The 27745-nt window shown below is 35.6% G+C and overlaps 5 protein-coding genes and 1 long non-coding RNA gene across 10 annotated transcripts; 3 read left to right on the top strand and 3 right to left on the bottom strand.

The window, feature by feature from the left end:
• Positions 1–586: 586 nt before the first annotated feature.
• On the top strand, positions 587–3364 carry LOC121807588 (elongation factor 1-alpha). The gene is made up of 3 exons (XM_042207852.1): positions 587–725; positions 1307–1789; positions 2252–3364. Exons 2-3 carry the CDS (start codon positions 1328–1330, stop codon positions 3137–3139), a joined length of 1350 nt encoding a protein of 449 aa, XP_042063786.1. The 5' UTR covers positions 587–725; positions 1307–1327; the 3' UTR covers positions 3140–3364.
• A 97-nt stretch (positions 3365–3461) lies between these two features.
• Positions 3462–6316, bottom strand: LOC121807597 (ER lumen protein-retaining receptor-like). Its single transcript, XM_042207865.1, has 6 exons — positions 6099–6316; positions 4883–5148; positions 4684–4799; positions 3917–3990; positions 3772–3835; positions 3462–3690 (listed from the first exon to the last, which is right to left on the bottom strand). The coding sequence occupies exons 1-6, from the start codon at positions 6187–6189 to the stop codon at positions 3654–3656; spliced, it is 648 nt and encodes a 215-aa protein (XP_042063799.1). The 5' UTR covers positions 6190–6316; the 3' UTR covers positions 3462–3653.
• A 2085-nt stretch (positions 6317–8401) lies between these two features.
• On the top strand, positions 8402–11779 carry LOC121793686 (transcription factor BEE 1-like). 2 transcript variants are annotated; one of them, XM_042191737.1, is made up of 6 exons: positions 8402–10714; positions 10807–10905; positions 10982–11047; positions 11182–11250; positions 11373–11435; positions 11522–11779. In XM_042191737.1, exons 1-6 carry the CDS (start codon positions 10502–10504, stop codon positions 11609–11611), a joined length of 600 nt encoding a protein of 199 aa, XP_042047671.1. In that variant the 5' UTR covers positions 8402–10501; the 3' UTR covers positions 11612–11779. The 2 variants fall into 2 exon arrangements, with proteins under 2 accessions (XP_042047671.1, XP_042047663.1); XM_042191729.1 differs by having other exon boundaries at positions 11358–11435.
• A 1583-nt stretch (positions 11780–13362) lies between these two features.
• Positions 13363–17153, bottom strand: LOC121793673. 3 transcript variants are annotated; one of them, XR_006049142.1, is made up of 6 exons: positions 16783–17153; positions 16241–16371; positions 16031–16133; positions 14486–14651; positions 13847–14025; positions 13363–13752 (listed from the first exon to the last, which is right to left on the bottom strand). It is a non-coding gene; the product is annotated as an uncharacterized LOC121793673 (long non-coding RNA). The 3 variants fall into 3 exon arrangements; XR_006049143.1 differs by lacking the exon at positions 16031–16133 and having other exon boundaries at positions 16241–16452; XR_006049140.1 differs by lacking the exon at positions 16031–16133.
• An 888-nt stretch (positions 17154–18041) lies between these two features.
• LOC121807554 (proline-rich receptor-like protein kinase PERK3) lies at positions 18042–22611 on the top strand. Its single transcript, XM_042207820.1, has 8 exons — positions 18042–18448; positions 18939–19376; positions 19498–19869; positions 20255–20467; positions 20848–21222; positions 21322–21565; positions 21662–21809; positions 21935–22611. Exons 1-8 carry the CDS (start codon positions 18406–18408, stop codon positions 22307–22309), a joined length of 2208 nt encoding a protein of 735 aa, XP_042063754.1. The 5' UTR covers positions 18042–18405; the 3' UTR covers positions 22310–22611.
• A 71-nt stretch (positions 22612–22682) lies between these two features.
• Positions 22683–25602, bottom strand: LOC121807564 (gamma-cadinene synthase-like). Of its 2 annotated transcripts, none has more exons than XM_042207831.1 (7): positions 25475–25602; positions 25139–25400; positions 24017–24380; positions 23713–23931; positions 23487–23625; positions 23173–23418; positions 22683–23073 (listed from the first exon to the last, which is right to left on the bottom strand). In XM_042207831.1, exons 1-7 carry the CDS (start codon positions 25574–25576, stop codon positions 22777–22779), a joined length of 1629 nt encoding a protein of 542 aa, XP_042063765.1. In that variant the 5' UTR covers positions 25577–25602; the 3' UTR covers positions 22683–22776. The 2 variants fall into 2 exon arrangements, with proteins under 2 accessions (XP_042063765.1, XP_042063774.1); XM_042207840.1 differs by having other exon boundaries at positions 23173–23241.
• Between the last annotated feature and the right edge of the window lie 2143 nt (positions 25603–27745).

The following is a 27745-nucleotide window of genomic DNA, read 5'->3' as shown; positions in this document are numbered from 1 at the left end:
TACTTTCTGTTCAAGATCAATTTAAGAAATGAGTAATGCCGGTGGTAGTGGTGGGGATGCGGATGAGTACGAGCGTATGATGAACGAAAAGCTAGATGCCTATACGAGCCGTGAGGTTGATCGATGGAGGCTCATATTCGACTGCAAAAGGATTTAGTTGAAGAGTTGTGGGCGCGGAGGATTGCAAGGCGTTAGTTTTTATGCAAATTTATGTAATTTTTTAAATGTAATTTTTTTAATTATTGTACTTTTTTTTAAAAAATTAATGTACTTTTTAAATTTTAATATTATTATTCGAATTTTCCGTATTTGTCTCGTAAATTAAATTCCGTATGTTGATACGAGTGTAAATTAAATTATATAATTGTTATTAGTGATGTGGATAGGTAGTGTGAAGGCTATGTGAGGGCTATTTGATGTCCAGTTGATGTGGCAGGAGAATTGTAGTGCTGATGATGTGGCAGTGTGAAGGCTATTTGAGGGCTATTTGACGTCCTAACCTATTGGAGATGCTCTAAAGGCGTTGATAATTATAAAAGGAGTAAAACAAATGTTCATTTTGACCTAATTCCAGTCACAGCTCACAGGGGTATAACAGTCAATCGGATGCAAATATGTAGCCCTAAACCCTAGCTGGTCTCTATAAATTGGTTCACTCACCACAATTCTACATACTCTCCGCTACGCCTCTCCTTCCCAGTTTCCATTTCGCTTACTTTTTGGAGGTAACAATTCCTTCTCTATAGGTGTAGCATTCGTTGATTTCTCTTCTAGCTCTTGTGTGATTTTGTAGCTGTTAATTCCTTGTTACATTTCTACCGATTGAATTTGTTCAAATCGTTTTGTTTGTAGATATTTTTCATTAAATCTTTAGATCTGTTTGCTTGTTTGACAGCATGCGTTTGGTGTGGTATTGTTTAGCTTTTTTTGGTCGGCTGAGGCCTGATTTACTCATTTCATGAGTCATTTTCGTTGTTAAACATGTTTAGGTGAATCTATTTAATTTTTTTTATAAAACTGTGTTTGTTTATCTATCTGTATCGTTTTGTGTAATTCAATTGTCATTAGCATTTTTATAAAGTTTTTTTGCTTGTTAATAAGTTTTTCGAAGTCGAATTTGTTACTTATTTTTAAAATGCCCTGTTTAATTTTAATTATGTTTAGGGTTTTGTCAATTAATAATTTTTTAATATCAGTTTACCTAGATCTACGATTTAATGTTTCATATTTTTGGATTAAGAGGAGTTGTGTGATAAGTTCCATGTTATGTTATTTGACTCGCTTGATTGTTTCGTTTTGGTTGCAGGTTTTGTAATCTTTTTGAATTATGGGCAAGGAAAAGATTCATATCAGCATTGTGGTCATTGGCCATGTTGACTCTGGGAAGTCGACCACCACCGGACATCTCATCTACAAGCTTGGAGGTATTGATAAGCGTGTGATTGAGAGGTTCGAGAAGGAGGCCGCTGAGATGAACAAAAGGTCGTTCAAGTACGCATGGGTTCTTGACAAGCTGAAGGCCGAGCGTGAGCGTGGTATCACCATTGATATTGCCCTCTGGAAGTTTGAGACCACCAAGTACTACTGCACTGTCATTGATGCTCCTGGACATCGTGATTTCATCAAGAACATGATTACGGGAACATCCCAGGCTGATTGTGCTGTGCTTATCATCGATTCCACCACTGGTGGTTTTGAGGCTGGTATCTCCAAGGATGGTCAGACCCGTGAGCATGCTCTTCTGGCTTTCACTCTTGGAGTGAAGCAAATGATTTGTTGCTGTAACAAGGTATTACAGGCTAACCTCTTTTGTTTCATTTATGTATTTCTTTTTTCTTTTAGTAATGATGTATGCTATTTTACTCACTGCCATGTATAAGAATTGGTTATCCCCGATTTATCTTTCATCCTGTGATGGTTGTTTAGTGTAAATCAAAGAGGGTAATCCTTTGTTATGGATAGCTAATTATGCTTACTATGTACTGTAGTTCAATTGGTGAGAGTCCACCTTCTTAAGTTGGTAACTATGGTTTCGAATCCCATCAGTCCTGACAATTGATTTGTGTTGTGTCTGTTGTCTTTTATCCATGAAATTTGTGTTAATTTAAACAGAATTATTTATTTAAATACTTTCCACGGTTGATAAAGTTTCAGTTCTGAAAATTGCTTGCTTTCTACCTGATAGCTCTACGTTTTTTCTAAGGTATTGGTTTCTGCTATTATGTTGCTAACTTTTACGCTTTATTATTAGATGGATGCCACCACTCCCAAGTACTCCAAGGCGAGGTACGATGAAATCATCAAGGAAGTCTCTTCATACCTGAAGAAGGTTGGGTACAACCCTGAGAAGATCCCATTTGTTCCTATATCTGGATTCGAGGGTGACAATATGATTGAGAGGTCGACCAACCTTGACTGGTACAAGGGCCCAACTCTTCTCGAGGCTCTTGATGCTGTCCAGGAGCCCAAGAGGCCCTCAGACAAGCCTCTTCGTCTCCCACTTCAGGATGTCTACAAGATTGGCGGTATTGGAACTGTGCCAGTCGGAAGAGTTGAAACTGGTGTCATCAAACCCGGTATGGTTGTTACCTTTGGACCAACTGGTCTGACCACTGAAGTTAAGTCTGTTGAGATGCACCATGAGGCCCTTCAAGAAGCCCTCCCTGGAGACAATGTTGGCTTCAACGTCAAGAACGTTGCTGTCAAGGATCTCAAGCGTGGTTTTGTTGCATCAAACTCCAAGGATGACCCTGCCAAGGAGGCTGCCAACTTCACTTCACAGGTCATCATCATGAACCACCCTGGGCAGATTGGAAACGGATATGCCCCAGTCCTTGACTGCCACACCTCCCACATTGCTGTTAAGTTCTCCGAGCTCCTGACCAAGATCGACAGGCGTTCTGGTAAGGAGCTTGAGAAGGAGCCTAAGTTTTTGAAGAATGGTGATGCCGGTATGGTGAAGATGATTCCGACCAAGCCCATGGTGGTGGAGACCTTCTCCCAGTACCCTCCTCTTGGAAGGTTTGCCGTGAGGGACATGCGTCAGACCGTTGCTGTTGGTGTGATCAAGAGTGTTGAGAAGAAGGATCCTTCAGGAGCCAAGGTGACCAAGGCTGCTGCCAAGAAGGGTGCCAAGTGAACTCTGTTTTGTCCTCGTACCATCTCTCGTTTTATTTTCTGCAAAAAACTCGTATTTGATGTCGGTCTTGAAACTTTTTGTCGTTTGATTTCTGTCCTTTGGTTTGTGTCGTGCGATTTTGGTTCCCAGAATTGGGTTCTGGATCGGCGATGGCGTCTGTCACTGTTCACTTTGTTTTGATTGTTTTTCTGATATGAGAGATTTTGGTCTTATTGCGTTTTATTATATCTTCTTTGTCGGGTTATAACTTTTTTTATTCGTAGTATTCATGATTTTTATATGATTTCTGCATTTGTCCTATATTGCTTCAGAGCTGATCCTATTTAAAGTCTTAAGAGCTGAATAACTTTATATATTTAACCCAATTATTCATCTACCAATACAAAATAATAATGCTTTACAAATGGATGCTCCCAAGTTGTGAGTGAAAGAAAATGATGCTTCGCCACTTCTCAAACTGTAACCACCTGTTTCTCAAAACTTTTCACCTTTTTGTACCTTTCTCAGAGCAAACTCAAGCAGGCAATTCAAGCTTCACGTTATTCTTCCAGCTGAAAACAGTGGAATATTAGATGTATATACCGTGTTTTAGTTTTACATCGAGCATTAGATGATGTGTGTAGAGATCATACCTTTGGAAGTAGTAATAGAAGAAATCAGCATAAAGAAGCGTCTGAACAAGTCCTGAAATCCAAACTGTGGGAGCAGAAATGGGATACAAATATTATTTGAGGACGAGACACACAGAGAGAGAGAGAGGCAGGCAGAGAGGCATACTTATCCAGTGGACATAGTGTGGTTCAGTGAAGAAGCGGTAAATCCAGTTAAGAATATAAAATGCTCGGTATGCACTGCAATGCAAAGGCAAGGAACTCATCAGCTAATACCACAATCACAGAAAGAATTGCATAGTGAATGTTACTTTAACATCGTCATGGTAAAACAATGTCTCAGTGTGAATAAATCTGGCAGAAAGATGAGAAGGCACTTCTTCAGATAGATTACTAAGAAGAGAAATGGTTCTGTCAAGAGAGCTTTGAACAAAATATGAAAAGGAGAACAAAATATCTTCTACACCGAGAGATACAAACATGAAAAGGTGAACAAAATACAAAAAGAGAAGAAACGTTGATCAACAAAACTATTAATAAGCTTGTTAGCAGTTGCCGAATCAATTAAAAGATACACTGCACTAGTAAAGCTTTCGGACAGATGTAAAGAAAAATATAATGGACGGCTGGATGATCATATCATCTAAGCATAGTTTCTAGCCAAAATAATGTTGAGGGGGGATTAAAAGCACGAATTATACAGCAAATCACATTCATGCAGTAAATCATTTATCAAATTTTTAACCTTAATACCACTAAAATATACCCTTCTTGAATAAAGCATGAATTATCCATCAAATCACATTCATGCAGTAAAGCCCAAATACCAGCATAAAGTAAAACCGGTGTAAGACAACCTATCACAAAATTCCATGTAACCAATAAAATAAAGATCTTCACTCGGAAATTAGGAATGCTTCAATTGACAATTACCCTAGAAGAAAAACATATTGTCCAGTCAAGTTGTCGATATTCCTTGTTCTCTGCAGCAAAACTAATTGAGGAAGGATAGCAACTGCTTCTAAGTATAAGGAAAATGCCCACATCACCTGATAAACCACACATTAGAGTCAAGACGCAAGGACTTGAGTAAGTTTAAGGCTAACTAGCACTTTTATGGGAGCCGAGATACCTCTTTGAAGGAAAACTTCTCATTTGCAATCAGTGCTAAAAACAAACAGGGTATCATAAGGACATAGTGACGGAAAGTGTCCTGGTCTTTGTTGTAGGATCTGCAGACAACCTTGTGATGCTTCATATACCAGACTATCGATATGGAACTTCCTAAGAAAATAATTTTCATCAATGTATTGTACAACGAGATGTAGTCCGTGAAAAGATCCAAGTATCGAGTGACAAAAACAATAGTGTAGAGTTCCTGAGTCTTCAGAGAAACACCTACAAAAACAGGGGCTCAGAAGGGGCAAAAATATTTATATAAAGAAATTTTAATAATTTGAGGTGGGGCATTTATAAAGGAAATTGAAAAAATTGGAAAAATTAAAGAACAAAATAATATAAAAAAATATGTTGAGGAGGGGCATTTGCCCATTACCCCTCCCAATACAAAAAGTAATGTCAACATTAGATGCACTGTTAAATGAGACCTGGGAAAACACTACATTCAGTAGGGGAATCTATTAAATCTAAGGAGATTGTAGGTCTGATCACGCCGAGGATCTAACATCTTCGCCCACGCCACATGCATATAAAAGAAACAGACACAGCCTGTCTGACGTGACATCAAGTTTCAAACAAGCACGGCTAAACTACACAAAACAATTCTTAGCATTTTTACCAAGTTCTATAGTGCCATTAACATAACTCTGTTAGGGTATGGATCTGATAATACACTTGATCACACCACAATTCCACTACTGAGTGAAAAATTCTAAGCATAGATAGCTTAATGGCAATCTTCTTATAGTTCCTATATCGTTCACATTAGATTGGATTAAACATTCAAGACCATCTGACATGATCCGGCTAGCAAAACTCGAAAACCTTGATCTCTAAGATACACTCTAGTCTCTAGCAGTTCAGAACTGGCACAAATTGAGACCTTAACTAATTGATCCATGCTGATTCCAGAGCTGAATTCAGAAAAATACCCAAACACACACATTCCTCAATTTCTCAATCACCAGAACGAATCACCTTAAACCCTAGATAAATTAGTTTCCTGAGAAATGCACATTACGGAATCAATCATCACAGAAATAAAGAAAAATTGCCGTGATCAAACATAGGAATTAAAAAAAAAACAGTTAGCAAAGCCTTCATCACTTATTCGATAACCAGATCAGAGATTGTGAGGAAATACAATCAAAGATGAGAAAATGCATTACCAGCACAAGATTTGATAGTGTGAATCTTGAGGAGCAAAACAAGAACACTTGCCAAATGTGTCATATCCCCTGCTAACCTGAAAATGTTCATCTTCTCCTCTCTCTCTGTCTCTCTATAGAATACGAAGTTTACTGAATCAAAGAGGGCAGAAGATAGATCTGGCAACAATTCCTGCGCTAATTTGTCTTCGATTTCAGTCGTTAAGTCTGAACTGAAACTGAGATCTCTCTGGGTGGGGGTCTATTCAAATTTATTTTCTAAATAAATATTTGGAATTAACAAATTTCGCATTTTGTTAAGATAATAATAATTATTTGAGATTGAGTTTATCCGAAATTACATTTAATTAATTTTTTCATGAGAAATTGAAGAGTTGATACTATTCTGAGACTGAAACTAAGTACAAAATCAAATACACCTAATAGAACATTTATCATAAGACTATATCCTAAAAATTTATTCAATCGAATACACCTAATTGGACAATCAAATACGTCCAATTGAACAATCCTCATAATTTCATATCGTATGAATAATAGCCATAGTTATTTAATTATGAAATTTGATCAAATTCAATTAAGAATATAAATTTGAAAACATAATGCTCCATTCATTCCATGTTAATAGAGATATTTTCCTCGGCATCAAAATTAAGAATTAATGTTAAATGACGAGATAATAAAGTAAAAGATAATTAAGTATAAGTGAATATAGAATAATATATAAGAGAAATAATTTTTTTAGAAAAGTAAAATATAATTTTTTTATAAAGTAAAAATGACTTAAAAAAGGAAGTCATTAACACGAAACAATGGAGTACTATATTATAAATATTCAATTTTTACAATATGACTCAATTCGTATACAAAATAGTAGTAATATTTTTTGTTTAAATTCAAAATAGTGTCATACATTATAAATTTATAATGAGTGTTTTTTTCATTTATTCTTTCATTATTTTTACTAGACATAGCTGATCAAGTACCATAAAAAGATAATAGTTGTGAAAATTGAAATTTCATGAATTAATATTACGTTTCAAATATTATAAAGCTCACCCAATTTAATTTAATTTTGTGATTTAAATATTATCACCATTATTACTATTATTTTTTTTTTATTATTCTGTTATGCTGCTGGTTTATCAAATTAAAAGGATTTTATGACAAAAATATTGATATAAATGGAGGTACCCTGAAAAGTCAACTACTACTACAAGTAGATATTGATATAAATGGAGGTGCCCTCAAATTGTGTCCATACTTTTCAATACCCCCTCTCACCGCTGACTTTCTCCGCCGACTGCTCCGGCGTCGTTTCACCATGACTCATATCCTTCCATATTTCTGCAATTCTCTGATTCCTGTCGATTTTTGTTTATTGTGAATTATTAGTCCGCTAATTGCTAACCCTAATCGTTTTAATTAATTTATCTCCTTTTTTTTGTTTTTAAATTTTGCTATTCTCGTTTTCTTTAACTGAATTTCACGAGGAAATCAAAGAGAAAAGGACCGAGAAAGGGCTAATGCTCGCAATGCCAAAGGCAAGACTAAAGACGATGGTTTGACCCCTGAGCAGCGTCGCGAGAGGTGCCCCTTAACTATTTTATGCTAATTGTTTGCAAGATTCAAGTTTTCATTGCTTTAATCTTATATTTTGATAGGATCTGAATGCGATGGTGATTCTTGTTGTATAGAATATGGTGTTATGCGTTAGTATTGAGGTTAATTTTCTGTAGAACCAGTATTGATTTGTATAGAATATGGTGATTCTTGTTGTATAGAATATGGTGTTAGGATCTTAATTTTCTGTAGAACCAGTATTGATTTGTTTCCGGCTTCGTTGATTTGTAAATTCTTTGCATTCAATTGTAAGTTTTGAGGTTAATTTTCTGTAGAACCAGTATTGTTCCTTGATTGATGTATTGATTTGTTCTGATCTACAAATCATGTACAAACATATTGTTTTGATTTGATAGATAGATGAATTTTTTAACAAAAATGCGATTTTGATTGTTTATAGTTGAGATATGGTGTCATTCTTGCTGTTAGATTGACATTTCCGATGAATTTATGTACAAAGATGTGATTTTGATTGTGTGTGATTGAGAAATAGTATTGTTCTTGTTGTTGGATTCAGTTATTTGTTTATATCTGGATATTTATCTAATGATATCGTGCTTTGGTGTCTGCCCTTTTTGATCAAACAGAGATGCAAAGGCTCTTCAGGAGAAGGCCGCGAAGAAGGCAGCTCAGGCAGCAGGGAGTAGTGATGCTGGAGGTAAGAGCAACAAAAAATAAGGAATCACATCGTCGATGATTTTCTGGATTTGAGCTCTTGTAACCATAAACTCTTGTGTGTTTTCATATGTAATGGTACACCATCATTTTCTTGAACTCTCTTCCAAATTCCAATGGACTAAAAGTGAGGAAATACCACAACTATTTTTTATGTTTTGAATTTTGTTATCGCTATCACGCATACTTTTGTTTGATGCTGGTCTGTAATATACTGTTATAAGATAAGGTCTGATTTTTTTTAAATCTAGATCGTGCTCATAGATTGTAGTGTGCGGTTTTTATCCTTTGGTTTTAAAACATACCCAAACAAGTTGGCTTACTTTGAGTTGCAACACTTAGGGGGAATTTACTGTGACTGTGAATTATAAACTGATTGATAAAGATAATCCAAGTTAATCCACTGTTTCCCTTTTGGAATTGATTATTTTAAAGTTTGTTTGACCATCATATCCTTCAATTACTAAATCCTATGTTTTATCGATCTATCTTATCACACCAAGTAAACACCCCTTTAGTGGCTTGAAGAATAAAAGTTAATAAACATGCCTCTAAAGAAAATTCCACTTAGGAAACTTATTATTGTTTTTACTTTATTTTGTAGTATGGTTTCCATCTTCATATGTTGTTTTGTGATCTTCATATACAAAGTTATATAGGAGTACTATATGTTGTATCAGTGTTTGAGTATATTGAACAGAGAAAAGTAAAACGATCCATTCTTTATTCTCTTTAAGTCGGACTCTTCTGTGTGATTTGTCTAGTTTACTTATCTTTAGCATGATATATTCTCGTTATCGTAGATTATAGGCCGAGATGTCATGAATACCAGTAGTAGTGTTTGCCTCTATAACTCTGGCTGATGCAACTTCTGTTGATTAGCTCCTTTGTTTAAGCATTCATAATTGATGCTTTTTAAACAGATTTCAATGGTTTGTGCTTTGTATGCTTGTTGAGAGTAATACTATAAATTAGGAAACTGAAATATACTCATTTAACAACTCAACAGTGCATAAGTGTAACAGATAGTGAAAGCTTTGATATCTTTGATGTGATATAAGATGATATTTTCTGACTCAGATGATCTTTTCTATTTGTAGTTTAGTCACAGTTTTCTTTGATGCTTGGCTGAATCTGAAAATGAAAATGAAATGTAGTGCCTGATTAAGATTCCAAACTTGCAAAATTGAATATTTGAATGGTTCCTAATTTTCTCAGATTGGGGTTGAAAGATTCAGAGCTTCAACTTTAATTAGTTGTATGTCTATTTTGATGCTGTCACTAGTTCTGTAACACAAGAATAGATTAATGCTTTGACTGTTAACTGAAAACATGTCTTGTTTGGGGGTCTTTCCATTTTTTTTTTTTGCAGTTTGTTTCAAGAAAATATGATGAGGATATTAAATTACCAGAATTTATTGTGATGTGATTTAGTTGCTATAATTGTTGGTAGCTACATTTCGTGAGTTTGCTCCTAACACATTAAAAATTAGTTTACATAAATTAATTTTACAAATTATAGAAGAATTAAAGCCAAGTTTGTTCTTTTATTAATTTATTTGGAGTTAGAAAGAAAATTAACAAATCAAATTATTACCATATTATGATTTTAAAAAAATAATGCCACCAACAATAACTTGTAAAGCAATAAAATGAATTACTAGAAGAAAAGCTCAAGGCCTTTTAATATGCGATTTACTGGAAAATAGAAAACATTATATATGTAACAAAACCAATTTAATCCCGAACCAAATTATTTTGGCCACAATTTTATTCTTATTCATGGTTATATACTGGAAACTTCTACTAATAAATTTTAAAATTTTAAAGTGTGATTTGTGATTTCATTATTCCAAAATACAAAGTAGCATTATTTTGTCGCGCAGCCGTCTTAGCTCAGCTGGTAGAGCGCGTGGCTTTTAACCACGTGGTCGTGGGTCGATTCCCACAGTTTAACAATTTTTTATTTTTCTGTTAAAAGAAAGTCGATTTTTTTCTAATAAAATTGGCTCCTCCAATGTGTGTATATATATAGTATTCACTAGTTGCAACTCATTACTATTATTAGGAAAAAAAAGAATATCTCTCTCTGCAATAAGAATATTATGGGTGATCATCAAATATTCTTAGCAGACATGGAAAACTACAAACACTATTTTCCTTCACCTTCACCAGATGTCCAATTCAACACCTATTCTTCAAGCTTCACAAATCACTATTTGCCACAACCATTAAACAACATTGATCATACTCACCCCAAGAGGAAATCACCGGATATCGTAACTTCTTCGCCTCAGCTTTCTGATACAAGCAACAATGTAAGCTTTTCTTTTCTTTTATTGAATGTTGTAGACTACTTAGTAGATGATGTATAGGTTGATTAATGATGTTTTTATTTGTGTGGAAATAGAAAGGGAAGAAATCGAAACGAGAGAAGACGAAAGAGGAGGTAGTTCATGTTAGAGCCAAGAGAGGCCAAGCTACTGATAGTCACAGTTTAGCAGAGAGAGTGAGTCCTCTCTTTTCTTAGATTGTGACTTCATGTTTAAATTGAATTAATTTGTGATTATATATGCATTGATTAGGTGAGAAGAGAGAAAATTAATGAAAGGTTAAGATGCTTGCAAGACATTGTACCAGGATGCTACAAGGTCAGTATTCTTTTTCTAGACTAACGACGGTCTTTACAAACCAACATAAGTCTTTTCAGCGTGCTTCGGTCACACATACTACCCCACATTTTATTAGTATTTGATAAAAGTTGTTTGCATATTAATTGAAACAGAGCATGGCAATGTCAGTGATGCTGGATGAGATCATAAATTATGTGCAGTCCTTGCAAAATCAAGTGGAGGTAATTAATTAAGTAAAATTAATTCATGAACTAACAACAATTAATCATCTTATTTTGCAATGATTAATTAAGACTTGATTGATATAAATCCCTCTCTTTAAATCCAGTTTCTTTCCATGAAGCTCACGGCGGCGAGTGCTTTTCACGACTTCAACTCCGACGAAGATGCTTTGGAGATATTGCAGGTGATTTATGTAAATTTTTTTCAATGAGTTAATTAAGTATTTTCGGTAATAATTTAATTAATTGGATGTTATTCATATTGATGCAGAGAGCAAACATACAAAATGGACCACCTTCTCATTCTGCTCCATTAGGATTCAACTTTGAATATTACCCTCAATTTCCACACAACATGTGAAGATATATTCCACTTTATTATTGATTGGTTACCATTTTTTTTTAATTTACTGATTTTAATTTGTACACAAGAGATGCAGAGTCAACAAGAGATATACATAATTGTATCCATTTCATACACTTGATTTGATGATATATTTAAGAGTACATAAAACTGAATCCTGATTGATTTTTTGTGCATTTTGTCTCAATCATTATAATTTATTTTGTTGGGGTGTGGGGAAATTGTTCCCCTTTCTTTTTCATCATTTGGTTAATTTTTTTTAGTGGATGGCTTGTCCTACCACATTATTAATTGCTAATTATTTAGACAAAATATATCAACATCTAAAAGGTAGGACCATCAACAAATATGTCGACAATAATATGGAATTACATTCACATGTTCCCCAAAGTTTATCCATTAAGAAAGATGGTTCATGTAATTAAAAGAGCATAATTATCATGTAATTAAAAGAGCATAATTATTAACTGCTAGGAATAATTGAAATTGACAATCTACACCATTGATCTTTGTACATATAAATACAAAGTATTATCATAAAAAGCATACTTACATGCAACAATATCATAAATAAAAGCATTAGTTTCATACATAATAAAATGGTTTACACCAGAGCTCATACAACAACATACTTATTTAATAGATTTGCTCATTACCAATATCATTAGGTAACATCTCTCTAACACCAGGAGATTTTTTTATCAGACTCATAATTACTATAAATAGTATTCATATCAATAGACACCTTAATTAGTCCATCCAACATAGCAATAAATAAATAAATTACATAAGTTACCATGCAAGTAAATGATCATTACCAACATCTCTCTCTCTCTCTCTCCATAAATAGATATACAATACATATATATTGAGGGAACAAATATGTATATCCAACATAGATGACAAGCAAGTGGGGCACCTACTAATAATTCACTCACTAAATCTCAAGGATGTTGCCAATTCATGATAAGAATGATTGAAAAGGGTCTAATAAACAATAAAACAGTGAAATCTCACCTATGTATATGTATGCCTAGAGAGAGAGAGAGGAAGCAAGTAGATGCATTGAACCCAAGAGAAGACAGCTGAGAATGGGGCATAGGTTGCCATAAAGAGGCTCAAATATGTGGGATCTCCAAAATGTGTATAGTTCACTAACCCTTTTATATAAGGCCACTTTTTGTAACTCTTGTCAACTCAATCTCTCTCATTGACCCCTTTTGACCTAATTTCATTGCCCCTTTCTTTGAGCACATGCATGCACAATGAGAAGCTAGGAACTATATGCCTCACCAACCCTACCCCACCCTCAATGGATCTATATTCCTAATAGAGATTAAGCCAACTTAAAAACTAAACCCTAAACACTTAGCCTATGCGATCGAGCTGTTCGAATTCTAAAACAAACATGGAAATATGTGTGTTTTGTTTGGGTGTGTAAGTATGAGGTGAAGATGCATGGGGACAGATTATGGCTAATTTCAAGGATCCTCCAACATACTTTGTCTGTGTATCAAGCTGTAAGCCTGTAATACACGGTGGAAGTAGTTGGGCTGTCAAACCAGATTTCATAAGATTAACTAGCATCGAATTTTTTGAGATACAGATAATATGTTGATCAAATTAGATCCACATATTTGATGATGGGAATGGCTAATTATGATAAAGTAATGGGACATAGTAGAAAATGAAGCATAACATTGTAAATAAATGAAGTTACACTGAAACAATTCAAAAGTACTTTAAGAAATAGCAAGCGATAAAAATTCGCGTAAATAAACTGAATTTATCAGAGAACAATGTTTCTGACACTTACTTTGTTCCCTAAAAAAATCACTTTGTTTGAAAATTTTGGACAAGAATATAACCTATACAGGCACGACTGTGATTTCAAGCAGAAATATCTAAGCTAAAACATGGAGTACATAGCATGTAGTTTGCTCCGTTCCTTTTCCTTCAATCAATAGAGCTTCTTAAAGGAGGTAAGTCACTTACAAGATGGAGAAGAAACCCGTGAACAATGAGCTCAAAACTGGTGATGGACGTTAAAGAGTGTGAGGAGATTGTACTACAAGTCTCTTTGAAACTTCAGTTGCTAGTTTTTTTGCTTTTGGGAGGGATGCTTATCCTGAAAAAGCCTATAACAGATAAATTGTGCAGATAATAATTAGGTATTGAGCCAGTCAGTGGTAAAATAATAGATCGACACAAAAATAAGGACAGTAGACTCACAAAAGGCATGAATAAGAAATTGCAAACAACCAAAACAAAAATTGGAAGAAACGGATGGGTCTGGTAAATCCATGGGCGAGCACATAGGTATGCTAGGAAGTGAGTTTTACAAGACTAGGATTTGTACTGGTAAAACATGAGTCCACCCTCTCAACCTTGCTGGTTTCGGCACCTTACTTCTGCAAAAAAACATATGAACGCTTTATCCCATCAATATCACAAAGACTGTTTGACACTTCAATGGAAAAAATTGCAGCTGAAAAACCAGTATGTGGCTTTTATGTGAACAAAGAGCATTTTCTCATCCCTTTCTTCTGTTTCCTAATTCCAGCTTTTCACAAAAAATAGGAAGATGAGTTGGAACTTGGAATATAGTAGAGATACATGGATGTTGATAATAAACAAAAAGTAGTTGCTCCAGTCTGAATAAACCAATAAGAGGAGAAGAAAACCTCTGCAGTGGTACAGAGGAGCGGGAAGATGAACCAATATAAAGAGCTGTGTTCTAAGAAGAGTGGTCCGGAAACAAGATTCTCTTTATTATGTATGGGTTGAAGCAAACTTATATTGTAGCAGAAAACAATGTAATTACTCACAACATTCATGTAGCACTAGCAGAAGACTAAAGGATTTACTTACAATTACATGCCAAAAACTCTTTTCCTCCTATTAGAACACACATATGGATATAAATCTTCATCAGTCATTCTAGCAAAACTACCACTGACGTTTTGTTTGAACAAGTTACTGGAAGCCACTGGCACATCTATAAGCTGTCCTTTCAAATGTTCCATAAAGATGACACCTGAATTTTAAGAAAGCGTGCTTAACAAAACTAGCAACAGAAAAGAATAAAAAAATAACTGAATTGAACCAATCAAAATATGACATTCAAATTACTGGCTGAAAGAGGAGGAAAAGTACAATTGGAAAAAAGATATAAGTGCATACTTCAAAGGAAAAAATGAGAGCGATCTTTCCACCAGTTCCCAAAATACAAAATAAAAAATCGACATTTTTGAAAATCACATCAGATTCATGTAAACCATGATTTCCATCAGATACAAAATTGTTCTATTCACATAGAGGGATTAATCAGATTGCTTTTTACAACCATACAATAAGGCTCAAGAGTTACCGTGGAAACAAAAGTTACAACAATATTTTTGTTTATATAATTCTGAAGGATCATAAGGTCTTAGGATACAACAAAAGATATTTATCCATTGCCTGGGACTGATCAAAATCAGTCAAACATCAAGAAATGACACATTACGAAAGAAGGAACAAACAAAGATGTTAACAATTTCATTGTATTGATGTGTTCTCACATATCAATTCAAAAGGAAATGTCAACGGTGAAGCAAAACTCAGTTGGTAAGATGCTTCTCTTCCACCCTATACGTCGGGGTTTGAGTCATCTTGGAGGTAAATAGGAACTATTATTGATCCTCTTAAAAGAATCAAAAGGAAATGTCATGACTCATTCGTTTGGCTCATTGGATAACTTGATAAGACCAATTGCAAAATAACCTGATGGACGATCTGTGCCACTTGAGCTATCTTCTAGTTGGGGACACAATAATCATGAAAGCCAAAAATAAAGCACCAAAAGCAGATAAACACAGAGAATGAAGTGCTCTGAAAAGGACAAAATATCCTTCGAGTGGACAAATTTACCACTTTTGCCTACTTAAATGACATAAAGCCACAGAGGGGAGATCCTAAACACTGCAAGCTCTTGAACTTGGAATTCAAGGTCAATTCTCCCTTTGTATAAAAAAGATGGAAGCACCTTTCCCCTACAATGTTATGTAGCATTTGGAGTCTTGGAGTCTTGTTTCCAAAAGCATTTATCCCTCAATGTTTTCCAACAAAATTTCCTACCTAAAATAAGTCAGATTTTGCAAATTTTCCGACTATAACATCTACCAATCGACAAAAGAAACAGCTAGCATAGAATCTGGATACCAACACTCCCAAAACCCAACTAGAGTATCAGTTTTGAGGCGCAGAAGCAGTAAACACTATAATACAGATTAGACTTCTAAATACAACATAGAACAAATTTTCAAATTTGGTGTTAGGCCAATCATAATCTCATTCCAAAACAATAAGATGAAAATTGAAGTACATAAGATATCAGGATTGCATAACAATGAAGCATGGTAAGCAACAACGTACTGAAGGCCCACAACATATGTAAGTTGAACTTCTTTGCCAAAGCTCCATGGCCAATTTTATCAGCTCACATCTTTACCATATTCTTTAAGCTAACTAACAGATCCTAGAGCAAGAAAATAACATGATTTGGAACACCATATACAACAAAATTCTTGCATGGACAAAATCATTCAGAATAAAGAAATTTTTCATAACAAACACGAAGCTTACAAGTTCAGAGTCGGTTAAAGAACATAGCCAACGGACATCATCAATGTCATTGTTTCCCAGCACACGTTTTGCATCCATTCCGCATTAATCAATCCTTGGCTCTTTCAGTATAAGCAATTGAAGGATTGAAACTGAAAGTATAACTTCTAATGAGAGGTGCTCATTTGGTTTGACAGATTGGGGTGAGACAATATTTCAACTCGTCATAATGCCTAATTCAGATAAGATTGTGTTAAATATTCATTTTTTCTAGTTTGGTGTTAAATTGATAGCATAGTTCAGATAAGATTGTGTGATACTCTACAAAAATATTGGCCCAAATTTATCTCAAACACAAATCAGCGATGACAAAGTATAATCCAGAGAGTAGATACTTAACTACTATTAAGCATGAATAGTTGAAATAATGCAAGCACCGAATTTACATATTCAAAATAAATTCAGGCATTCATATTTTCATCATGGTAACATTTACTTTTCCAAATCCCAAAAGAATCACAGTCATAAGCTTCAAATTTAGCGATGAGAAAATGAATAAGTACCTTCGACGGTGACTGGCCGGCTGGAGCTGCTGGTTGAGCAGAGGGGAGCGGGCGGCACGGCGAGTAGAAGGCGGTGGTGCAGCAGCCAGGGGTTTAACACAAGCTAAGGACGCGGCACAAACCGCCGCCAACATGGCTAAGGGAGCGGCGGTGGGCGCTGCTAACATGGCGCAAGGGGCGGCGGAGGTGGTCAAGAATACTCTAGGGATGAATGCTCTCAACGCCAACGCCAACGCCAATTCCACCACGAGCACTGCTGCTGCCACTGCCGGAGGAAACAACAGTCACCCAAGGAACCCTACTACTAGGATGTAAATTGTAAATTAACTTTCACATTGTTTGAATGACATGATATTCGTTTTCGTGCAATTACAAATTTTAGTTTGTTTCTACTTTTATTTTTTTGTTGGAGTTTGCTTTAATCATTATGGCAAAAAGGTTGTATATTGTTAGACGTGACTCTTTAAATTTGCAAAGTAGTAGTAATACATATAATAATACATCCGTGAAATTCAAACTTGTAATCTTAGGCCCATATCGAAATTTCATGGGCTAATCTAGAGATGATAACTATAACAATTTGTGGGCTCTCTCTTGACACTTCCCATGAAACCTGTATAGAAACACGATTAAAAATTACTAATTTGCTACGTATTAATATCATCATCTCAAATTCATACAATAATACCACTAATTACAAAGTTCAATTATTCGAACCCATTTTGAATTTATAATTCCGTACTCCCATATTAAGCTGCTATTGATTAAATTGTAGTGTTAAGCTGCTATTGATTAAGATACTTTGTAGAGTTAAGCTGCTATTGATTAAATTGTCCCAATATAATTCAAAATTCAATTAATTTGAGATTGCCCGAGATTAGTATTATCAAATGAAGACCAAAATTCATGAACCATAACTAATTTTCTTCTCCCATATTAAACATATTAGTACTAAATGAATGACATAATAAAATTCAATTTTATCTAATTCATAAAAAAAAATCCCAAAATATAAAAACATATTACTACTAAATTAATATTCACTAGTAATAGATAATGCATAAAAATTAAAATCCAATTTTTAATAAACCACTTTAACGCCCATCTAACGGCTCTGTCCGAATTAGGGGACCACCGTTACTAACGGTGGGCCTCGGCAGCAAGCAATCAATCTGACGTGACTGACGTCCACTGTTTGACGAAGACGATCTTCCGTCAAAAGCGCACGTTAGATAAATATAATATTACACCACTACCATACTACTCGTATCGTATCGGAGTTCCACCTTACCGTGCGCTCATCCTCAACAGATTTTTTACTACTCATATCTGAGTGAAGCCGACGGAAGATACACGCGCGCCACAATCATTACACATACTCGAATTATTCTCCGATTTTCTCTCTCTAGTATTCCCTTCCACTCTCTGTCTCCGTCTTTACCTTTTCACCGGTTTCGTGTGTTTGGAGGCCAAGGATGGGGAGCTCACTGAGTTACGAGTTCGTACTGAGTTTGTGGCGAGCTTCTCGGCTGTTCGATGTTCACTCGGTGGGCGGAGGCTGCGGATTTTGCTCGTAGTTTGACTCTGGTTTTGTAGATCTGAGCGGTTCGGATTTTGTCGGTGATGTTGCAGTTTGATAATTTGCGGTTTTCCGTCCGGGGAAGTGGTGAGTATCTAGTGCGAGGATGTTAGATATGCTGTATTTTGTGTTGTTTTTGGGGATTCTTATGCATTTTACGGATTTATCGTATTTTTTCATTCTATTAATGGCATGTCATTTTCGTAAATGCAATTAGAATAGGAAAATTTTGAGTGATTTTGGAGGCGTGTGATAGATTTTATGTTGTTTGCTTATATTCGATTAATCACTATTTCAATTGATTTAATGTGTGTTGCTGATACAGTATGTATATCAGTGATTCTTTTCTTTCGAGGAGAAAGAGTGATTATAGTTCAGTTTATGTCTAAGATGTATGATTGTTAGCGAAAGAGGGATCTAGAGCTGAAGCTTTGGTCTCATTTTCGTTATGTGGTTTCGGATTGGCACAGTGGTGTTAAATTCTTTGAAATGGTATTTTGACCCCAAATATATGGAATTGAATGCGTTGTTGCTGAAAGCCCTATGGTGTGTGCTTTATTTGCAATGTGTGTTGCAGGGTTGCTTTTGGAGGCTCGTTGTCGTTGGTGTCTCCTAAAACAGTTGCTTCTTTTCTGTTGTTTATTATCCTTCACTGATGCTAGTGTACGCCACAAAATGTTGAAAAGAGAAGCTTTATCACCGGCTACCACGTTTTTTGATGCCACTGCAATGGCAGAACTGCCTCTACCAGACAACAATCTGCTTTCGTCACCCAAACATCACCGTAATCGTTTGAGCCCTCATGGTGCACCTGCTCAACCTCCTAATTTTGGCCATTTTGAGATTTCTACTCCTCCTTCTAGCTCCGGTTTGTCCAGACCTTCAATGGAGAAGAGTGGATCAGCTCCTCCGAGCAATCTGCCTCCACATGCTTCCGATATTGCGCCACCTCAACCTGAACCTAGCACTATGCCTGCTGGTTTATCTCAGCCTCCATTATCTCCTAGCCTTTCTAGTAAGATTTTTATTCTATTAAATCTATTCTCTACCCGAACAATATAGTGTCATTTTTAACAAACTCATCCTCACATTTTTAGTTTTGACATTTCTAATGAGGTGTTTGTTTCCATTGGCAGGTTGTTGTGGACCAGACATGGTACTCAAACGTGAGAGCCAGGGCTGCCATTGTGTGTATCCAATAAAGCTTGAAATTCTCCTCTTGAATGTTTCATCCCATCCAAAATGGAATCTTTTTCTTGAACAGTTTGCTTCGCAGCTTGGTCTAAGAGTGTCACAGATTGAGCTCATTAACTTTTATATTGTTGGAATATCTGGTCTTAATATATCAATGGATATTACCCCACATACGGGTTTGAGTTTTTCTTCCAAAGAAGCTGCAGGAATAAACTCTTCACTGTCAACGCATGGAATCCGTCTTGATCCTGCATTGGTGAGTGACTATAAGCTTCTCAACATAACCTGGTTCAAGCCGCCCTTACTGCCTCTAGGTATATTTTTTTTAGGTGCAAGTTAAAGATCTATTTCAACAATGTCATTTTGATCGTGAATCTCTTACATGGTTAATAACAATTAACAAGTCAGCCTATGCTTTTCCACTAGTTTCCGGATCCCCCCCCCCCCCCCCAAAAAAAAATTCCCACCCCGCCCTTAATGGAAAACTTATTCTGTTGTTTTAGGCAAGTTTAAATTATTTAAAATATTAGCATTAAATTGGTTGTTTATAGTTACTGCATTGTCTTTGTTACTTGTGTACTTTTGCCAATTTTCTGATTAATATTTAGTAATTGACCCTGAGTTGTTTCGGTAAACTGGCATCATCTTCCTGGATATGCTATATTGAGACTGAAGTAACCATTTTTGTCTTTTATACAGCGCCAAATTCTGACACAGCTCCATCAGAAGCACCGCCCAACCTTCCATCAAGTCCTGCTTCAGTTTCCCCCTCAAAGAAAGTTAAACATCCAAGTTTGATTCTTGTAATTGGACTTGGAGCTGCGATCCTGATAATTGCTGTGTTCACTGTGGTTATGCTTTGCTTCTGTGTATCTCGTCAAGGGAAGCATATTGAATCTTTCAAAGAAACTGGTATGTAGATTGTTGCATCAAGTTGTGTTTTTATCTGCAGTTTTAATTCCTTCTATATTATTGATATATTGTTTAGTATGTATGGTGTTGCCTCTAGAATGGCACAATTGACCTGCCCCTCTGATATGAACCACAGTTTGGCAATTCAGTTCTGATGCTATGTTGGTTAAGGTGTGGTTGGCTGCATTCAAAGGAAAAATACATCCTCATCATCTGCCTTTTCTTTTTCCTGCCTTTTCTTCTCTTCCTAGCATTTGCTGTCCAATACCCACATCTCTTACCTCTTAGTTTAACTTTTTGGCTTTTGGTACTTTGCTATCATGGATCTATTGGGTTCACTTCTCATTATGGATTTCATGTGCTTATTCCCTTTGAAATAGCAAAACAAAGGACTGTGGGAACAGGTCCAGCAGTTGGATTGCTTCACCACCACCCAACCAGCACACGGTTTCTCACCTATGAAGAACTGAAAGAGGCTACGAATAACTTTGAGACAACTAATATTCTTGGTGAGGGAGGCTTTGGGAGAGTATTTAAGGGTGTACTAAGTGATGGAACTGCTGTTGCCATAAAGAGACTAAGCAGTGGTGGACAGCAAGGGGATAAAGAGTTCTTGGTTGAGGTTGAGATGCTCAGTAGGCTGCATCACCGTAACTTGGTGAAACTTGTCGGATACTACAACAACCGTGACTCCTCACAGAACCTACTTTGTTACGAGCTTGTTCCAAATGGCAGTTTGGAGGCTTGGCTTCATGGTATAGACAATTATCTTTCATATATCTTTCAAGTTTTTTACTTAAAACACTCTATGCGGAAATGACAAGCATGCTAATCTTTGAGGTGGTTCCGTTCAGGGCCATTGGGACTAAACTGCCCTCTTGATTGGGACACAAGAATGAAAATTGCTCTTGATGCTGCCCGAGGACTTGCTTACTTGCATGAGGACTCTCAACCTTGCGTCATTCACAGAGATTTTAAGGCGTCAAATATATTGCTAGAGAACAACTTTCTTGCTAAAGTTTCAGATTTTGGCCTTGCGAAACAGGCCCCTGAAGGCAGGGCAAACTACCTCTCAACCCGTGTTATGGGAACTTTTGGGTTAGTCGTCCCTTCTTTTGGTCATCCGCTAACATTTTCTCTCCAAAGCATGATTTTATTATTCTCTTAACACTTGGGACTTCCCAAAATTTACAGGTATGTCGCCCCTGAATATGCTATGACCGGGCACCTACTGGTGAAGAGTGATGTTTACAGTTATGGTGTGGTACTTCTTGAGTTGTTGACTGGAAGAAAACCTGTAGATATGTCACAGCCTTCCGGCCAGGAGAACCTTGTCACCTGGGTTAGTTTCTCACTCCATGTATCTTCCCCATTTCAGCGACATGTTTCACGTGGACACCATTATTTTGCAGGAGGCTCAACCCGTGATCCATAGATAGTAATCAGTTTTATGTTGTTCTTTCACAGGCTAGACCAATATTAAGAGAGAAGGATCGATTGGAGGAACTTGCTGATCCAAGACTCAGTGGCAAGTATCCGAAGGAAGATCTCTTCCGAGTGTGCACCATTGCGGCAGCTTGTGTGGCCCCAGACGCTAGCCAACGGCCTACCATGGGGGAAGTGGTGCAGTCTCTCAAGATGGTGCAACGAGTCACAGAGTATCAAGATTCTGCAGCGGCATCCACTACTGCACCCAATCTCAGGCAGTCGTTGACTACCTACGAGTCAGATGGAACATCATCGATTTTTTCTTCTGGTCCTTACTCCGGCTTTAGTGCCTTGGATACTGATCACATCAATAAAACAGCCGTATTTTCTGAAGATCTCCAGGAAGGACGATGATCCCATCTTTGGTTTTTCTTTCTTCTGGTCAAGTGTTTATTTTGATGCCAACGGAGCTTTTTGATCAACCCCGTCTTGGCTTGCGCTCGACAGCGAGGGTGGATAAAAGAAGTTCTGCTGGCTTTGTCTTAGTTGGCATAGGGATGTGTGGTGATATCTAGGTAAATTGTGGTCTTGGTTTTGTCCATTCCATGTAGAGAAAAGCTTGAGATTAAGTTTCCCCCGTTTAGTAGTGCTTATTCTCTGTATGTTGAGACGAGACATTGTATATTATATTATTGATTCGACTGTTGTTCACTGTATATTTTCACACGTATTTTTTTTTTTTTGCTAAAGTTGAAGTTATAAGCTCCAAATTTGCCCCAAAACGACAAAAATATTTAATAGTACAATACATTGCCTTAGTAGGAGTACAATTTATAATCCATACAAGCTAGCTCATGACGTCTCCAAATAAACTTAGTAACTCAAACGAGAATTGGATCGATAAAGAGAGCACGAACAGTTGGCTTGGCCATTTCAGGATCTGTATACGCGTCTCCATTACTGTTGTTGTAAGTGGCATCGCACATTCGAGCATAGTTGAGAAATTGAAGGGCGATTTCTCGAGGCACGAACGCTGTCTGGACCCATTCCTTGTTCACATCCATCCATCCTTCCTCAACTCGTCGTGCAAACTCTGATAGCGTCTCTTGCTTCGTCACGCCATGTTGTTTCATGTAGCAGTCGATCGCAGTCAACACTTGCCCTCCTTTACTCTCGCGCTTCAAATTCATTCATCAAATATTGCACCAATATTAATTCAATCTCCACAAATAAAAATACATACTACTATGAAGTAGATCTAATCTTAAGTAACTTACATCATGAGAGCCTATATCGTCCGAATATCTACCGAGCATACCAGTCGATATCGCGATTTTGGGCTCACTCTTCATCCAATCAATTGTTTCTTGAGTTAGAGACATGAAACCAGGACTAATAGCAGCAAACAAGAGAAAAATGCAGCTGGTTATCTCAGAGTTTTTAACATAGTCTTCAAAGGGAGGCAGTTTTCTTTCCATAACCCACTTTAGCTCTTGATTGTAAGCCCTTCCAAGTTGTTGCACCTAATTCATTCATTATAATACAAATATTTTGTTCAAGAAATAACTAAAAAAATAACTATAGTACTAACCGTTTCTATGAAATAAGGAGTTGCAAAGGCTTTCCCGAGTTTGAGGGCGTCGCGTTCATAATCTTGGCAAGTACTCATAATAAAATGATAAACAGTTCTCATGTATTCTGGAAGTCGATCAACCTCACCCATATTCCACCTGCAACCCAATTTATAAGTAGACATGGAGTACTATACTAGGCAAATACTAATTGTTTAGAAGGGAGAGAGATTTGAATATCATTACTTGTGTAATATTTCAGTAAAAAGCTGAGCTTGATTGATTGTAGCATAATTATCATATGTATCATCCATCATTCCAATGATTTTTAGGCCTTTGGCGATTCCCATTCGAACATGAGAGTATTGAGGTTCATAATGGTATCCAACACCCCAAACATAGGCCTCCACCACTCTATCTCTTGCATATGGTAATTTTGATTTCAGATCAAATTCATTCCACCACCTTTTCCAAGAAAGATATAATTAATAAATATGCACTCCTCAAATTAATCATTAAATAATTAAGATTTCTAACGATACTTATATACCTATAGAGTTGGGAGAGTTCTTTCCTGTATAAATTCTGCAAAAAGTTGAAGTTAAGTTTTGCTAGTTTGAGAAGAAGCTCATTTCTTGAGGGATCTTTTTCATATATAGAGATGAAAATTCGTGCGTAGACGATGGGAATATCTCTATGAAGAGGGCGCTTCAAAGCCCGCTTCACTCTATCTTTGAGATGAGACTCTAACCCCGCTTCGCGACTACTCAAGTAATGCCTTGTAAAATCGGCAGCCTCTTGTAGTATTTTCTCGTCGTTAAATCGAACATGAGCTGCTTCATACAAGCTTAACATTCCCTCAACGTCTCCTTCTCCGAACATGCCATCCTTGTTAACAAACTTGTTGAAAACATCTGCTTAAGTCATTCAAAAAATTAAATTTGATAATTAAATATATACCACCTCCGTCCCACAAGAATATGCACTATTTTCTTTTTAATCCGCCCCACAAGAATATGCACTTTATAATTTTAGAAAGTCTTTTATCGTGTGACACATTTTCCACTAACAATACTTTAATTACTTTTTCTCTCTACATCTCTCTTACTTTACCAATTTTACATTACCAAATCCAAAGTGCATATTCTTTGGGGACGGAGGGAGTATATACTATAAGGGGTGTGATCAATTGCTAACTCATCTCTTAATTGCTAACTACAACTAATTTAAGTCCATAGGATTTTCAGAGATCTAGTGGTCTATAAATTGCCATGTGTAATTTCCTTTTATTTTTATTTAAATTTAAATAAATTAGAAGAATGACCAAATTTTGTATTGACATTATATACAAAAATACAAAAATTCAAAAAAAAATCAAATTTTGACATCGGAACATATGCAAGTGAGACCTCGTTAGAATCCTTATAAAATTATCTTTAATTTGATATATTTATGTAGAAAAATAATATAAATTTAGATAGTTATAATCATTTAAAGTTTTGGGATATTTTTTAAAAGTTGGTTATAACTGGATGAATGATCTTGTACCTTGATTTAGTGATCTAATGCCTATCATTTAATTGTAGTTAGCAATTTAGGGAGTTAGCAATATAACACACCCCTATACTATAACACACCCTTATACTATAGTTTAAGAGGGAGTAGATTATACCGCAAGAAATGCGGTGGCGGTGTTGCCTGAGCAAGCGAAATCCAAGTGATGTAGTGAATAAATCGGAGTGGTGAAGAAGGTGGTTGTCGTGTGTGATTTGTTGAAGTTTGTGTTCGATTTCGGTCTCAAAAAGATAGGCCAATCCTAGCAGCTCGATTGTGTCGATTAATATCATTTGGTTGAGAGAAGTAGTTGCAGCCATTAACATGTCTCTTGCTTCTTCCTTCAATTGTTCGATTGCATCTGCATACTTTTGTTGCTCCTGCTCAAAACAAACACACTTTTTTAGTAAAATGGATTAGTTCATAAATTTTAATTATACAAAAGCACGCACACCTTTTCGTCAGAGGAAGAGTTAGTGAAAGTATCAGCCCAAATGCTTGGTTGATGAATGGTCATTGGAGGCCTCACATCACTCAAGCAGCTTACGGTAGCCATCTCTCTTGATTATCTCTCTATCTTTGTGTTGATGTTGTGAAATTTCTGAGACTTGAACTCATCATTTTATAATCACACGGTCATGCATAAATTGAGAGCAATAGTCATAATTTCGAAATTGTTTGACTTTGTGTTAAATGGAGATATATAGTGGAATAAGGGTTCCACATTGAGGTGATTAAGATGTGTATTTAATGTCTATTTTTGAAAAGATTCTAAGTAGGACAAACTTTGTGGGATAGACGAAAATAGTAAAATGGAACAAAGTTTGTGGGACGGATGAAGTATTTCGTAATATGGTCTAGATAGCACTACAATTTTTAATTTTATTTAATGAAGTGTATTAATATTTGTGCTGCCACTAGATTACCATTTACGCCTACTATCAGTTTACTTGTCCTAGTGTTTTCTTTCATTTTTAACTTAGTACTACAAGTAATAATTAAAAATTAAAACAATGAATTTAAGTATTTTATTTATTTATTTATATATATTTAGTTGGATAAATTTCATCTTAAATTATGAACGTTCGTATTAGTTTTGAGATTTTAAAATCTAATAAAAATATTGAGTTTTGAGTGATAATTTGCTCTCCCATCATATGGTAGCAGGGGCGTACCCGAAAATCATGCCACAGGGGGCAAAATTATATCCATGGTAATTTTATGAATTTTAATAAATGGGCATTTAGTGAAGAAGTTGATATATATTTGGAAATTTGTACCAAAATATAGAAGGATAAGTGAGGGTGAGGAGAGGCAATTGACCACATCCAGACATAGGCTAGCTACCCCCTGTATATGGTAGTGGAAGTACTTAATAAACTATATACTGTGTATAAATGTGGTAAGAAAAAGTTACACCTAGTACTTATAAATATGGTAAGAAAAGTTGCACCTAGTACATAAGTATGTATAAATATGGTAAATAGTACTTTTAAACTGAGAAAAGTCATATTACTCCCCCCGTCCCACAAAATTTGTCCCAATTTGATCCGACGTGAATTTTAAGAAATTGTTTGACTTTGTGTTATATGGAGGTGCTTAGTGGAATAAGGGTTCCACATTGAGGTGATTAAGATGTGTATTTAATGTCTATTTTTGAAAAGATTCTAAGTAGGACAAACTTTGTGGGATAGACGAAAATAGTAAAATGGGACAAAGTTTGTGGGACGGATGAAGTATTTCGTAATATGGTCTAGATAGCACTACAATTTTTAATTTTATTTAATGAAGTGTATTAATGTTAATAGACTTAATTAAGTTGAGCTCTAATTATCATAGACTGGGGAGAGTTCTAATCTTCTACATCAAAAACTTAATTAAGTTGAGCTCTAGTTATCAGAGACTGGGGAGAGTTCTATTCTTGGGTTCCTATCAGTTGAATTTTTCATCAAGTTCAATCAATAACATCCGTAATAATGCTTTATTTTAAGTTGATAAATTCAGAACTCTTTTCACCATTCTCCTTGTATACCCATTGCTGCAATTTGATATTTTTGCAAATAATCACAAAATCATAATCATAAATGAACTACAATTTCTAAGTACCACATTTATAAAGTTATGAAACTCTACCTAGCTAAGTTTATAATCAATGGACAAAAATCATGTTCTATCATTTTGTTACTTACTATTTCACATATACTCGGTAATAGTCTTTTCTCCATTTTTTGTTAAGTTTTTCCACAAATATTAGCCTTTTCTCCAATTTTTGTTAATTTTACCCTTAAATTTGTATCATATTATTCATATACTACTACCACCATAACTATTTCGATGATGAAATAAAGAAGTATTTAAATACCATCCGTCGATTGGATTTTGTGTATATGATCATAAGTAATTGGAGTATATTATATTAAGACATCCGTCGATTATTGGTTCGTTACATTTGTCCAAAAACTTTTTTGTCCTAATTTTAAGTTTTAACTTTTGTTCTTAGACAATATATGTTTTGTCCATATTTAAAGGTTCCGCCAAAAATTAACATTCAACCATGTTATGACCTGATTAATAAGGTAATTAAACATGATAAAAAACCATAATACTCCATTGTTTAGGACTGGAACTAACATATTTAATAATTCTTTAATTTTAAGCCTTTCACCTGATTGCGAAAGAACAATATCTTGTTGATATTAGTTGACATCCTTAGTAATTTTCTTTA

This window comes from Salvia splendens, chromosome 1, assembly GCF_004379255.2.
Source record: "Salvia splendens isolate huo1 chromosome 1, SspV2, whole genome shotgun sequence".
Taxonomy (NCBI): domain Eukaryota; kingdom Viridiplantae; phylum Streptophyta; class Magnoliopsida; order Lamiales; family Lamiaceae; genus Salvia; species Salvia splendens.
Note: the sequence above shows the minus strand (reverse complement) of the source record. Positions and strands in the feature narration are given on the sequence as shown.

Coding starts and splice junctions, on each gene's coding strand:
- LOC121807588 (XM_042207852.1), top strand. CDS start 1,328: ATGGGCAAGGAAAAGATTCATATCAGCATTGTGGTCATTGGCCATGTT. Junction 1,790..2,251: donor TGATTTGTTGCTGTAACAAG/GTATTACAGGCT, acceptor CTTTATTATTAG/ATGGATGCCACCACTCCCAA.
- LOC121807597 (XM_042207865.1), bottom strand. CDS start 6,189: ATGAACATTTTCAGGTTAGCAGGGGATATGACACATTTGGCAAGTGTT. Junction 3,991..4,683: donor CAATATGTTTTTCTTCTAGG/GTAATTGTCAAT, acceptor TTTGCATTGCAG/TGCATACCGAGCATTTTATA. Junction 3,836..3,916: donor ACACTATGTCCACTGGATAA/GTATGCCTCTCT, acceptor CTGCTCCCACAG/TTTGGATTTCAGGACTTGTT.
- LOC121793686 (XM_042191729.1), top strand. CDS start 10,502: ATGGGTGATCATCAAATATTCTTAGCAGACATGGAAAACTACAAACAC. Junction 11,251..11,357: donor CCTTGCAAAATCAAGTGGAG/GTAATTAATTAA, acceptor CTTTAAATCCAG/TTTCTTTCCATGAAGCTCAC. Junction 11,436..11,521: donor ATGCTTTGGAGATATTGCAG/GTGATTTATGTA, acceptor ATATTGATGCAG/AGAGCAAACATACAAAATGG.
- LOC121807554 (XM_042207820.1), top strand. CDS start 18,406: ATGTTGCAGTTTGATAATTTGCGGTTTTCCGTCCGGGGAAGTG. Junction 18,449..18,938: donor GTTTTCCGTCCGGGGAAGTG/GTGAGTATCTAG, acceptor TGTGTGTTGCAG/GGTTGCTTTTGGAGGCTCGT. Junction 21,810..21,934: donor AGGAGAACCTTGTCACCTGG/GTTAGTTTCTCA, acceptor GTTCTTTCACAG/GCTAGACCAATATTAAGAGA.
- LOC121807564 (XM_042207831.1), bottom strand. CDS start 25,576: ATGGCTACCGTAAGCTGCTTGAGTGATGTGAGGCCTCCAATGACCATT. Junction 24,381..25,138: donor CCGCCACCGCATTTCTTGCG/GTATAATCTACT, acceptor TGACTTAAGCAG/ATGTTTTCAACAAGTTTGTT. Junction 23,932..24,016: donor GAACTCTCCCAACTCTATAG/GTATATAAGTAT, acceptor TTCTTGGAAAAG/GTGGTGGAATGAATTTGATC.